The 12,811-nt window shown below is 40.6% G+C and overlaps 1 protein-coding gene across 7 annotated transcripts in view; it reads left to right on the plus strand.

Annotated features, from left to right (window-relative positions):
* Positions 1-2,682: 2,682 nt before the first annotated feature.
* Positions 2,683-12,811, plus strand: part of SUN1 (Sad1 and UNC84 domain containing 1) — a 55,181-nt gene continuing 45,052 nt past the window's right edge. For 4 of the 7 annotated variants that reach the window (XM_019512903.1, XM_019512906.1, XM_019512909.1 and 1 more), the window contains exons 1-2: positions 3,017-3,279; positions 9,779-9,871. In XM_019512903.1, the coding sequence (XP_019368448.1) occupies positions 9,795-9,871 (77 nt within the window). In that variant the 5' untranslated portion in view covers positions 3,017-3,279; positions 9,779-9,794. Of the gene's footprint in view, positions 2,702-3,016; positions 3,280-9,778; positions 9,872-12,811 lie in introns of those variants that run through there. The other 3 variants (XM_019512908.1, XM_019512910.1, XM_019512904.1) reach the window with 2 other exon arrangements.

The following is a 12,811-nucleotide window of genomic DNA, read 5'->3' on the forward strand; positions in this document are numbered from 1 at the left end:
CGCCGCTGAGGGCGCGGGCCAGGGGCAAGGGCGGGGCCAGGGGCGGTGCCGGGCGGGTTGCGGCTCCACAACCGCCGCTGCGGGAGCGAGGAGCGCTCGGGGGGTTCGTACGGTCGCCACAAGGCGGAGGAGGAGCTGGCGTGTCTCCGGGGGTCTCACCCGAGCCGCCTGTCAAGCCCCTGGGGGCTCAGGAGCGTGAGGAGAGGGGCAGGCCCAGGCGGTCCCCGCCCCCCACCGCGAGCAGCCCGGCCCAGCAGGCAGTGCAAGGGGGGTGCTGGGCTCCATGCGACAAGCTAAGGGCTGCCTCCAGCCTGGTGAGGCGAGAATGGTCGAGGACCACTAAATTAACCTGCTGCTCCTTGTGCTGTGTTGGGGGCTGGTAGGTGGAAACCTGCATCACGCTCTTTTTCAATGGTGGCCTTATGCTGGGCGGACCTGAGAGAGGGCGCTGAGCGAGGGTGTACAACACTGGACAGAGAAACTGGAAAGTAAACCCTGCGGCCTCATCCAAGGGAGTGGGGGGATGTGCAGCGTGTGAACATGAAAACGTGTGCCATGCTGCACGTTGGCAGCGCAGCAGGATTTGCTGCCAGGATTTCTGCAGCGCAGTGTACACACAACAAGCCTGTGCCAGAGGCCGGGCCATCCGGAGTAATGCTCTGGCTGCTCAGGCTGCCTCGTACAGGTGCTGGCCGCGGCCTCCGGCGCTTGGGCTGAGCCAGGCACAGGCAGTTTGCCCATTATGGGACAATTTGTCCTGCAACAACCTGCACAAGCAAGGGTGTGTGCTGAGGCAATTTGTGCCACTGCAAGTGCGTGCTCCTGCTTCTCCAGGCACAGCCTGTGAGGTCAAATTTAATTTTTTTAGGTCTGGAAAGGAACAGAGTTATGCCACTGTATTTGAATGTACGTGGTCAGCATCTGGTGAATTGGTGCGGGACCAGGCGACAGACCTCCTGTCTGCTCCATTAGTTTCAATGCGAAGTTCAACCAAAATGTGACCATTTTATATTAGGTGATATCCCAAGAATAGCAGTAGTGTAAAAGGAAAAGTAACCAGGACCTGGCCTAATAAAAGGGATGTTTTTGTTTGTCCCTGGGTAGCTGACTAATGTTAATTATCCCAAGCCAAGAACATTGTGAAGACAAAATCCAGTGTCTTCCATGTGTTGGGGGTGTTGGTCTAAGCACGCAGGCAGACGTGGTTCTTTGGGTAAATCCGATATCTTTTATTAGACCAACTCCATAGTTGGAAAAAATTCTTCTTTGCAAGCTTTTGGGCACAAACACCCTTCATCAGGCTGAGGAAGCGTATTGTCTTAACTGCGTTTTACCTACAAATAGCTTGGGTTCATTTTAGGAGTAAAAAAAAATACAAAAAACCTTTCTCTTGTTCTTAAGCCATAGCTGGTAACCCGTGTGTCCTGGTCAAGCCTCAATGTGGGTAACTACATCCTGCCTATATAAATCATTCCTTAAAGCCTTGGTTGGATGCAGTACGTGTTCACTACACAGACTCCACAGTTTCATCAAAATAAATTATCAAAACCCTGTATGCGAGTTCTGCTTCATGTCTCTATCTTTCTCTTTTTAAGGAGGCGAAGGAGCATGCTTTTTACTTTGCAATACACTGAAACAGTGCAAAGCAGTGATGCTGCTTCAGCATCAGAGGTCAAACCTTGTTTTTCAGACTAACTTTTCAGGAACAGGAAGCGCAATCTTTCCAAGACTTTTTGTTGTTTCACTTCTGTAGTCAGCTACAGAAGGTGAAAGTTAAAATAGTTGGGCTTCAAGCATGTTTCATACTTTGAGACATACTGCCAAAATAAAGGTCTGGCTATGGCCCTGATGGGGGATGCACTCTTGTGCAAGGCCCCATTGATGTCAGCAGAGTCCTGTGTACCTGTCTGTGGGGACTTACACATTTTAGGATTTAAGGGAGTAACCTAAGACATTGGCTGTGACTTGGATCAGTTTTCAGAAGTTAGCCTCTCCTCCCCAGGAGGGGTGGAGCAGGGAGGGGGAGGTGGCATGTCTTCTATCCCAGTTTTTAAATCAATAACAAGCAGTGTCCTGGGTGCTTTAGGACAGCTTGAGCACAGCCCTTGTTAGGAATGTGTACTGCCTAGCTTGATTTCTATTTTGTTTTGTTTTAACTTTTCTGCAAATGAACCTGGCAAAAGTGAGGGAAGGGCTGGTTTATAAAGAACAGCCATCGTGCAAATCAAATTGAAGTATATCGTTCAATAAATACACAAATCCATTTTTTCTGCTGTGGTTTAGAGGTTTTTAGTGTTTCTGTTGGGCAGAAATTAAGAAGGCACCTTTTAATTTCCAATGTATTCCCTAATCTCTGGGAACAATATTATTCTCATCAAAATAAACTTTCTTTGCTGGTTTTTATTTTAGAAAACAAGGGCTGTGAAGGAACCACTTTTGCAATGACCTGTTTAAGAAGAGCTTTCTTTGTTTATTATACCGGCAAACATTGCATTTTTCCTTCTACTTGCATCTGTACAGGAACAAATCATGAACTGACCTGCCATACTCTAATTAACACTGCTTCGCTGACCTGCGATTAGGAGCTATTTTAAATTAGGCTGCAACCCCAATGTCTGTGGGTGGGAGGTTAGCTCTGTTAGCAAAAGCAGAAAATTGGATCAGGCTTGTAGAGCTTATCTCTTCATTTCACTAAATCAAGGTAGGTTCTGAGAATTAGACTTGCAGATGTTGCTAAGCAATGGATGCATGCATATGAGAAAATACCTTTTTATAATTCATTCTTTTATTTTATATAACGCTCATTGACATGCGATACTTAAAATGCGCACAATGGTGGCATGTAACTATAAATAAATTGCTGGACCAGCTCTTTAATTGTGGGCGGGCTTTTCTAGCGTTAAGGAAACTAATGAGTTAAACAGCGTGGGCTGGCCAAATTGGCAGTGTCCAATAAATTTAAACTATGGCTCTGACTGACAGCAGGAGCTTTACTTGGTTGGATCAGATTAGGCTGATCCTTCAGGCTTTGTTGAAGCTAGGAAGCCATTTTGGGATTCTGCAGCGTGGAATAGAAAATAACATACTGTCAACTTGCAAACTTGCCTTGAATGATTTTGGCTGGGATTGCCAGGCTTTGGAACAGGCGGCTGAAACATTTAATCATGCTAAACATGTGAAACGGATGACACTGGATTTGGGATATCTAGGTTTGCCACACGTTTACTGCTGTCTTCTGTTCATCTGCAATAAAGTGATAGATCTTGGAGCTTGACCTAGGCGAGTTGCGACTAAGTGTTTTGAAACGATTTGCCTTTTTTTATGGACTAACTTGCTTAACTGTCTAATTCTAGGGAGCCTTAACTAGAGCACGGAGCCTCTTTAAATGGAGAGGCCTGTTTTGATTCACGTGCAGGAAGATGTTTGACTCTTACTGCTATCTAAATCTACAGATTCCTAGTCTGTAAAATGACTTGGTGCACTGTACCTATAGCATGTTCAAATGCTGTGTGCACAAGCACCGAACAGATCTGTTTATTGGCTCACAACTTGATTTGTAGCTATTTTCTGTTCAGCTCCTTTTTTCCATTTATAATAGGTAATCTGAATATATGGTATATTTGCTTATTTAAATAGTGTTTTTTAGTAATTTTTGTAAGAGTTGGGCAGCATAACAGATTTTTACTTTTCTGTGATGTGATTAAGATATGAATTTTGTTTCTTTTTAAAATGTTCTTCACATCCTTATGAAAAAAAAATGTATTTTAAGCCTGTATCTGTTTGCTTGAAGCCATTGCTTTTCAGCCTGTTTTATATTGGTAGTCTTGGGAGTATGTGGAAGAGATCTTGGAAGTGTTCAAGGTACACTCCATAGAAGTAAATTCACATCTAATGTAATCTCTTATTTAAGGATTCCAGGACAGTATTTGTGTTGAAATAGTTAGTTAGTTATTTTGAACAATAATATCATTTCACATTTGAAATCCAAAGTAGAAGCACTATCTTGCCAGGAATTGTTATGTTGTTTGATATTTGTAGTAATGAAACCAGAGCCTATCACCTCCACTTGCACCCAGCTAAGGCTGCAGTTCGTAGTGGCAGCATGTTTTAGTAACCTAATTTTGAAAGCAGAAAAACTCTAAAATAAAATAGCAGATTTCTGTTGTTAAAATTTTACAAGGGTTAAAAGAATTACTTTATTCTCTTCTTCCTAACCCCCTGTAATATCAAAAGTGAGATGTGTTTTGTTGCTGGTTTTGTTTTGGTTTGTTTTGACCCAATCAGTTGTTCATTCTCTGCAGCTTATTCACGTTGGTTTGGCATGTGGCTGTGTTGCGTTTACTTTCCTGCTGAATGTTTATGTGCAAAATGGTTTTGCAATGAAGACTTGCTTTTCTCATTTTTGACTGGGTGGGGGTGGGGGAGGGAGCAGGGTCTACTAATTAGAGCAGTAGTCTGGGACTGTGGGGTTGTTTCCAGTGCAGATTTATTTTGTGACCTTGTCACTTTGCTTAATCCTCGTGTGCATCAGTTTTCCATTTGTAAAGTTAGGATGAGAAATACTAACACACAAGGATGTTATTGAAGATAATACTACAGTACTTGAAACGGCTTGTGCGATGCTCTGATATAATGCTGATGTGGCTATGTAAGTCCATAAAATAGATTTAAGTTGGGGCTCATTGTAGTCCTGTCTTTGCTATGGACACATGAGTCCATGAGGTTGCATACCTTTAGGTTTGTGCTAAAAGGCTGCTATCAGTCGGTCTTGTCTCTTTTGTATGAGTCTTCCATTGACATCAGTTGGGCCAGGATTTCCTTTGTGTTATTTGCTGATCTAAAGCTATGGAAAATGAGTATTTATACAGTTGGGAAAGAGGCTTATGGTGGGGGCAGGAACATAGACTTGATATTACCGATTTTTCTGACATCTTTGGATTTATTGCTGGAATTTAGGGCATGCAGCAGGACCCCTTCTCCTTCCTAATGCAGGGGCTACACTAGTACTCAAACAGCACTACAACAGTAATTTGATTGGTTTCCTGTGGCGTGGTTGTTTTCTCTCCACCAACAAACATGAGTTTACCTGCATGTCCAAGAGGAATAAGGATGTTGACTTGTAGGATTGTAAGGATAGTGACAGTGGGGAGGCATCCAGTGTTTTCTTGCTTGCACTTTGTTTGGGTGAACTTACGCTTCTGTCTCCAATTTCAGTGCTGTCAAGTTGTCTCACAAACACAATCTTCTTTTTTGTTCTTAGTAAATTACTCCAGTGTTCTTTAGCTGTATCGTCACGATACTATGCAAAAGTTGCATGAATGTTGTAAACAGAGTCTAAAGAGGAAGGAAAGGGTAAATCCCATCAATTTTTCACCCCATTAACTTTTAGCTTCTTAAATTAATATTCAGCAAACATTGAAAAGCCTACATGTAGCCTGCCTTACCAGTGATCACCCTGTGACACAATCAGTATGAAGTTTATTCAGGCAGAAAAAAAGTGCTATAAGTACTGTATCAGCCCTTCAGTTCTCTTGCCAATTTGTGTACTTGGCAACTGCATTATTTTGTTAAAATGCATTTCCTTCTGCTCCACACAGAGGATTGACTGAACATACAGGAGTGAGAGAGTACACAGAGTGAGAAAGCAGAAAGATTTGTGCCACCCAGCTCTTATTACCTATAGTAGTCATGTAACAATAATGGGTGTAAAATATTGAAACAGAAGCGGAGAGGGTCAAAACTTTTTCAAAAGTATCTAAAGTTAGGCCTTTAAGCTAAGTACAGACGATCGTAAAGCCCAAGGCTGAATCGATTCAGTCTTCACGGGTTAAAGCTGCTTAGATTGGTCCAATAAGTAAGCGAACAGACTTTGTACTTTTGATTCCAGAAATGTAGCCACATGCCTGCAGTAGCCCAAGCCAGGAGCTTGGGGGCTAGGGTCCACTTCCCTGCTCTGCTGGAGCAGACAACTTGAATCTGGAGGGGATCTGGGCAGAAGTTCAATAAACTGATTTAACCCAAAGCAGTTAAGTCTGACACTACATCCATCCAGGTTTATCTTAAACCAGTTTCTGCCATTTTGAAAGCTGTTTATATGCACTGAATTTCTGTTATGTTATAGATTTGAACTGGTTTTCAAACCCTTATACTGGTTTATTTGTAACTTCTGTCCCTAGCCTTAAGCTGGTGGCCTGGTTTTAATATAAAAGCACTTCTGGGAGCACTGACATGGAGAACTGACTTATGTACTTTGTTGGGAGCCTAACTGTCTTTAGGAACTCCTCTTTTCTTCAAGTTGTGGCTCTCATACCGATGGTTTGTGTTCAGAGGGACCTTATTAAGATCTGTTTTTCGTCATAGGACAAACTTCTTTATATTTACTGTTTTTGGAAATATTACCAATAATACAAGAATGCCCAATTTCTGAATTGTCCTATTGGATTTGTATTCTGAATTTAACTCGGAAATCAAGAAATGAAGCAAGGACTTTAAATGTTAGGGCAATTTTTCCGTTAAGATATGACATTTAGGTGGCAAATCCCTTCGAGAGATCTTTGATAATCCAAAAAAACCCAAAGATCCTTTGCATATGTGTAAATATATTCAGTACAATTTCAATAGCAAAAATGTAAATTAAAATAATTGGTAATTTCTGAAGTATTTTATTTGTGCAATCTTTATGCGAGATCAGAAATGATGCTACTTTAAGCTAACACCAACTTTTATTATTTTAATGTTGCTTGGAAACCTTAAAGTTTTTCCCACAACACTTTTTTTTTTTTTTTTCCCAAATAGACAGTTATTGTATGTTGAACACTTAGGTGTGGGAAGAAGCTTTTCCAAAGCAGGAGTTGACTGCTCAGGATCAGATGGTTATGAAAATGTCCTTCTTATAGTCTAATATTGCAGGGTACAAGGTCCCTGGGTATCAGAAAGTTGAGATCAGCCATCCAGCAGCCAGGTCAAAATCTGATTGGTTGATGAAATGCTGTTTGCAAAGTGTCTGTGCAGCTGGATCCACATTCAGTCCCACAAGGAGGAGTCTGTTATTCATAGTTTTAAGGTGTCCCTGTCAGGGTGAATGGCCTTATTAAACCTGGCCATTTTAAGTCATTTCTTTCAATTTTGTGTTGCAGTTGTGTTTAAAGATATTTTCTGTGAAGAAAGAATAATTCTCCTTAGCTAGCGGCTTTTTTTTTTTTTTTTTCAGTGCTTTGCTTTCTTTGAGCACCCCTGGCATACACATCTGAGGAGAGAATCGCATCATATCTTTTATAGGTCATGAATAATCAGAAGACACAAGCATGATTTAAACAGTATGTTTTAGCAAATAGGGAACTCTTTTGTGTTCAGAGTTGTTAACTGCAAAGGCTAGTGGGGGAGCTGAAAAATATTAACACTTAAGTCCCCATCTACTCAGCCAAAAACCTGGGTGTAGGTGTTGCACTTAGAAATAGGGATGTATTGGGTAGCTGTGTTGGTCTGAGACTAAAATAAACTCTTGGTTCAGAGATGATACCTTTTATTAGACCAACTAAGAAATCACAAACAAAATATCTTTTTCTGCAAGCTTTCAGGAGCATACGCCCTTCCTCAGGCTCAGGGAAAATGAAAGATGGTATAAAGTCCCCATAGGTAGAAAATAAACTTCATTTTTGCACAAAGGAAGCTGAAGGGGGAAGTCTGTTCCTCTGGGTCCATGGGAGTGTCTTTGTGAGTTGCTGTTTGATGCACTTAGAAACCAATTTTTTAAACCTAGTGCTTTAAGAATTGGCACAACACTTGGTTGATTAAAGCAGAAAGGCTTGCTTTAATATCTACCAACAAGCTACAAAATTAAATGACAGAACAAAAGACTCTCTTCCCAATATAAAATGAGCTGTTACAGAAGTCCTAGTACACAGTTAGCTGCAGCAGTGTTTTCTTACCAATGCAGGCAGGGAAGCTGGTCCATTCTTGCTACCTTCACCAAGCAGGATCCTTTGCTGGTTAAGCTGGGTGCAGGATGGTTTCTTGATCTTTCCTGGACTGCACAACTTGCTGGCAGTTCTGCCTTGCTTTTATATTGTTTAATTGTATAGCTTTAAAGCATTTTTCCTTGATGCGTGGCTGATTAAAGTCTGAACAAAACAGGGAGGAAAAGGGTGATTGTCACATTATAATTGTTAAATTGACTGGCTCCTGTTTTTTGGATTTGTTTAGGCGTGAAGACTTGTTGGGTTTGTTTGTTTGTTTTTGTAGCCCCTGGCTAACTTGGCAATTAAATGTGATGGGCCTTGAGTGACAAAACAGGATGCTTAAAGGTATTAGTTACTGGACCTGTCTTTGGGTCTTTGTTTATCAGTGGGGAAAACTTGCTATAGCTTGTACCTGTGGTGGTCTGCTTACAAAACATAGGTTGAATGATTGCAACATTTGTAACACCTTAGACACTAGATGCCTGTTTTGAGAAATGTATGGATCTGGTAACCGCAAACTCCTCAGTCTTACACCTAATGGGTTGCAAGCCATTAGCCAAGTTCAGTATTTTTTGTGGCAGGCTTGTTACTTTAAAAAATGAGTAGTGCTCAGTCAAGTAGTGCAGGAAGGGTCAATTGAGTAAAAAGTCTAAAAAACAGAAGAGACCTGGACCAGGAGAAGCAGCAATAAAGGATGACCCTCCTTTGGAAATGCTCTGTCTTTAGTCTCCAGAAGTGCACACAGACTATTCTGTCAGACACTTGTAATTAATTAGATCTGTATTATACTATTTTTAACTATAATACATGTATGTAGTTAATATATATCTGGTTGTGTTCTTATAAAACAGGATTGCATTCTACTCTTGATAGCTGCTCTACAGATCGTATTTATTATGATGTCAGGCCTTCCCCGGCACCTTATTGAAGAGGGTTGCTATTTTGGAAATAATACTTGAATTCACACGTACTCAGATTTCCATACCCACTGAGCTATCATGCAGAACTATTTAATGGTCGCTTTTCTGCAGCCTAAACTGAAAGGAGCTCAGGAAAATGCCTAATTAGTTGTGTGACTCATGTTCTCTGCTTGGGTGTGGTGGCCCCAAGTGTTTTCACACAGAGGCTTAGTTTAGCCAGTCCTGAAATACTGTATGACCTCTTAAAGTGAGTCCAAAACAACCTCCTTACTCTTTAGCAAAAGGTGTTCAAAAGACTTCAAAAGTAGGCAGCTTACTCCAATGCAAAATTTCTAGCTGTAAATTGGATTAGACTTTTTAGCTGGGCAGAGGAGGCAATAACAAACTCTTATAGGAAGTGCTGTGTCATTTGAGGACTATTAATTGAGCTACTAAGAGTAATTTGAAAGTACTGTTTTGGGTATTATAAAATTGTGACCATGTTTAGTAAGAGTAGAAAAACGATATGTGTGGTTTTTATAGGAATGGCGTAATTTAGTATTTCAGTTACTTGAAAAGTAGTATGATGTATTGGCGATAGCAGCTTGGGATTCCAAATAACTAAGTACCTAATGAAAATAGAAGATCTAGGACTAATCAGAATGAAAACAGTCTTCAAGCGGAAGCCATTTAGCTTCATGCAGCAGTGATAAGCGATATCTAGCAGCAACAGTAATACTGTTGGTTGGAGTAATGTTAACTTTCTATGTGGGAATCCGGTTCTTCAATACCAGTAAGGCTTGTTGCCCTGCCCCTGCAGTATTTTTGCAGTATTCAGTAACACAGGCTGAACAAAGCAAGGGCTCTTACCTTGTCTTTAAATGCTTGTCATTGCATCACTTTGTTTTCACCTCTTTGCAGTATGATTTGAAACAGCATGGACTTTTCACGTCTACACACGTATACCCCTCCCCAATGTGTGCCAGAGAACACTGGCTATACATACGCACTCAGGTGAGAATTTTCTTTACTTGTAATGAAACTATGTGCTCTCAGCAGTGTTTTGTTAATTCTAGAGAGCTTGGCTTTTGCGGTAAGTATCTTCTGTGTTGTTTTTTAAATAAAATTTATGGCTTGTGCTGTTGATCAAAAAGTTTACTCTTGTTTCTTATTCAGGATAAACGCAGTCATTAATTTGGAAACAGTACATTTTGAACCAACAGGATGATGACTAAGACAGTGACTTGGTATTTACTAGTTACTTTGAAAAATTGGTGTAAGGCTCCACCTAGATACCATTGTTGTCTGACTTTTTTATAGCTGGTATAAAAAATTTAGACAGATTACTACACAAGATGCAAAGTTTATTTGAAATGTGTCTGAATAAATATTTGCGCACTTAAAATGAACATGGGGGTGAAATTCTGTAGTTAGTTATAATTCACAATGGTTGCTGATTTTAGTGCATGACTTAATGTGGAATTTGACCTAGAATAAACTGCCCATAGATCTGTGTGAGTCTTACATAGCTAGCAGTAGTAACCTTAATTTTGGTGAGCTGGAAATTGTTACGGATATTAAACTAACTGCTGTATGCACTGTTGCTAACTGTGCCAGCCTACTTTTTTATTTGTTACATCAATGAAAGTATCACAGTAAAAAGTGTGGTGTAAAGCTAATGGTGGCTGGCTAAATCAGCTATCTGATTTCTGCACTGGCAGAGAAATAAGGAAAAACTAAAGAATTAAAAATGGTTCAACTAAGTAGATATAGTATGCTAGTTAGGTTTGGGCTTCTGGCTGCAAGAATGTTTCTCAGGTGAACTTAAGCAGCTTCTTTTCACCTATTAAAAGAAGAGCTTCTAATACAGTACCTGAGAAAATCATGATTTGTTTTTTAATGCAAAGGCATTGTGGTAATCCATGGAATTCTAGCACAAATTTGAGAATCTGTAAAGATAGCCCAATTTAAAATTCCTCGAGGGCCCAGGCTTGCACAGACTACTTCAGTGTATAGCTTATTACTCATTTTTGGGAGTCTGCCTTTTGGTAATAAGGGGTATGGAACAAGATCTTAATATAGTGTATATGATACTAATAAAAAAAAAGAGTAACTTAAATCTTCCTAACCATTCCTACATGTCTTAAACCAGGGCTTTCTAACTGGTGGCCCAGGAGCTGCATGCAGCCTGCGAGGGGTTGATTTGCAGGCCCCGGGCTTCCAGTGAACTGCCATTCCTTCTATTGCTCTGGCTTTAGCAGCAGCCAGGATCTCTGGGTTCCCCCTTGCTCTGTTGGCTTCTGCTTCCTACCTTTCACCCCAGGGAGTAGAGTGGTGTGGTGCATCACAGCACAGCACAGCCCATAGTGCCAGAAGAGCCCACAACCTCAAGTGCCCATGCAGCACAGGAACCTGTTACTGGGTAGTGAAGGTGCAGGTGGGTCTCGTAGGACACGTGCATGTGTGGTCCCCACTGGTGCAGCCTGCTGAGCATGTGGCCCTTCAGATTCTTCTGCATCTACAAAGTACTGTATATGCAAGTGATGGAAGGAGATGGATCTCTCTTAGATTATTTACAGTTGTTTTTGACTATAGGCAGCCAAGGAATATTTTCAGTTAGCAAGACCATATTTATAAAGGAAGTATAAACAGTGGTATCATTTGGTGGGGCATATTTTAAAACTTGTTACTTAATGTGAAAAAAGTGTTATTTGGGTGAATTCCTTCAACAACTACTTGTATGTTCTATAATTTGTGCGTGGTTTGTTTGTTTTTTTTGATGGCAGGAAAGTTGCATAAAATTTAGGCTCTTATCTGAATTCTTGTCCTTGGTTGGCTGATTACATGCATTCTCTTTTTGACTTTTTACTGTCTTCTCCATAGCAACTTCTATCACAAACAGAATTCTAATGGGATGCATCTACATGAGACACTTTCCTGTGGAGCAGACTGATTTGCTGTACAGTAAAGAGTCATGGTCTACACATGCATGGCAATTTGGGTGCAGATCCAATATTTTTGACAGAGGCAGTACTTTTAAAATATCTTTGTAAAGAAACTTCAGCCTGATATAATGCACTGGATTTTAGTTGGACCTTTTTTGACCTCTTCTGAAAAGTGTTTTGAATCTCTATTCTTCCATTTCTTCTCATGATATTTGCCACTGTCAGAGGTGGCAATATTGCTTGAGTAAGAACTGCAAGACTGATCAAACTTGGATGAAAGGGGGGAATGCACTGTGATTGTTCTGAGAGCTGGAACAAAATTGGAGTGTTCCACCTCCTATACAAACCTTTTAAACACTAAAATAATGGGAAGCTGACAAACTTCAAGTCCTCTCACCAGGTCGTCTGTGCGTTTTTCATTGCACGCTGAATTCTCGTTACAGCACATAGACCTGTCTGCCATTCTAAGGTTAATCAATATTGGGGAAACCTTACAGAAGAAAAGTGGCACTAATCTGTTGCTTCAGGAGTATTTGTTTTAGGATTTTTTTTTTTTTGGACTTGATGTTCATTTTGCTTCTACCGTGTATATATCATCTTCTCTCCCCCTACTCCCCAGAAAAAAGGTTTGATTTCACTTTGATTGTGAGGTCCTGTACAAATGCTACCCTTTTCCAGAGCGCTAGCTTTTTATAGCACATGCCTTTTGCTCGTAGAAAATAACATAGGATCTGTATTTATTGCATCTTGTGCAGGACTCTAACAGTAGTCTTCGGTAAAAATTATATGCTGTAGAGTTATTAGCCTTGGCTATTATTTATTCATGAACGTTATGTTAACTGGCGTTACTGAATGTTTATACCTTTTAATAAGTATTACACTTTGAGCCAAATTCAAAAAATCATGTAAAGTGACGACACTTAAACTTCCAGCCCCTTCAGCATGTAAATTTTAAATCTGAGATTGGCAAATGTTTGGTGGCAGTGTTCAATTTCTGCCCCTCCCCCCC

This window comes from Gavialis gangeticus, unplaced genomic scaffold (genome assembly GCF_001723915.1).
Source record: "Gavialis gangeticus isolate Ggan-Ray unplaced genomic scaffold, GavGan_comp1, whole genome shotgun sequence".
Lineage (NCBI taxonomy): Eukaryota > Metazoa > Chordata > Crocodylia > Gavialidae > Gavialis > Gavialis gangeticus.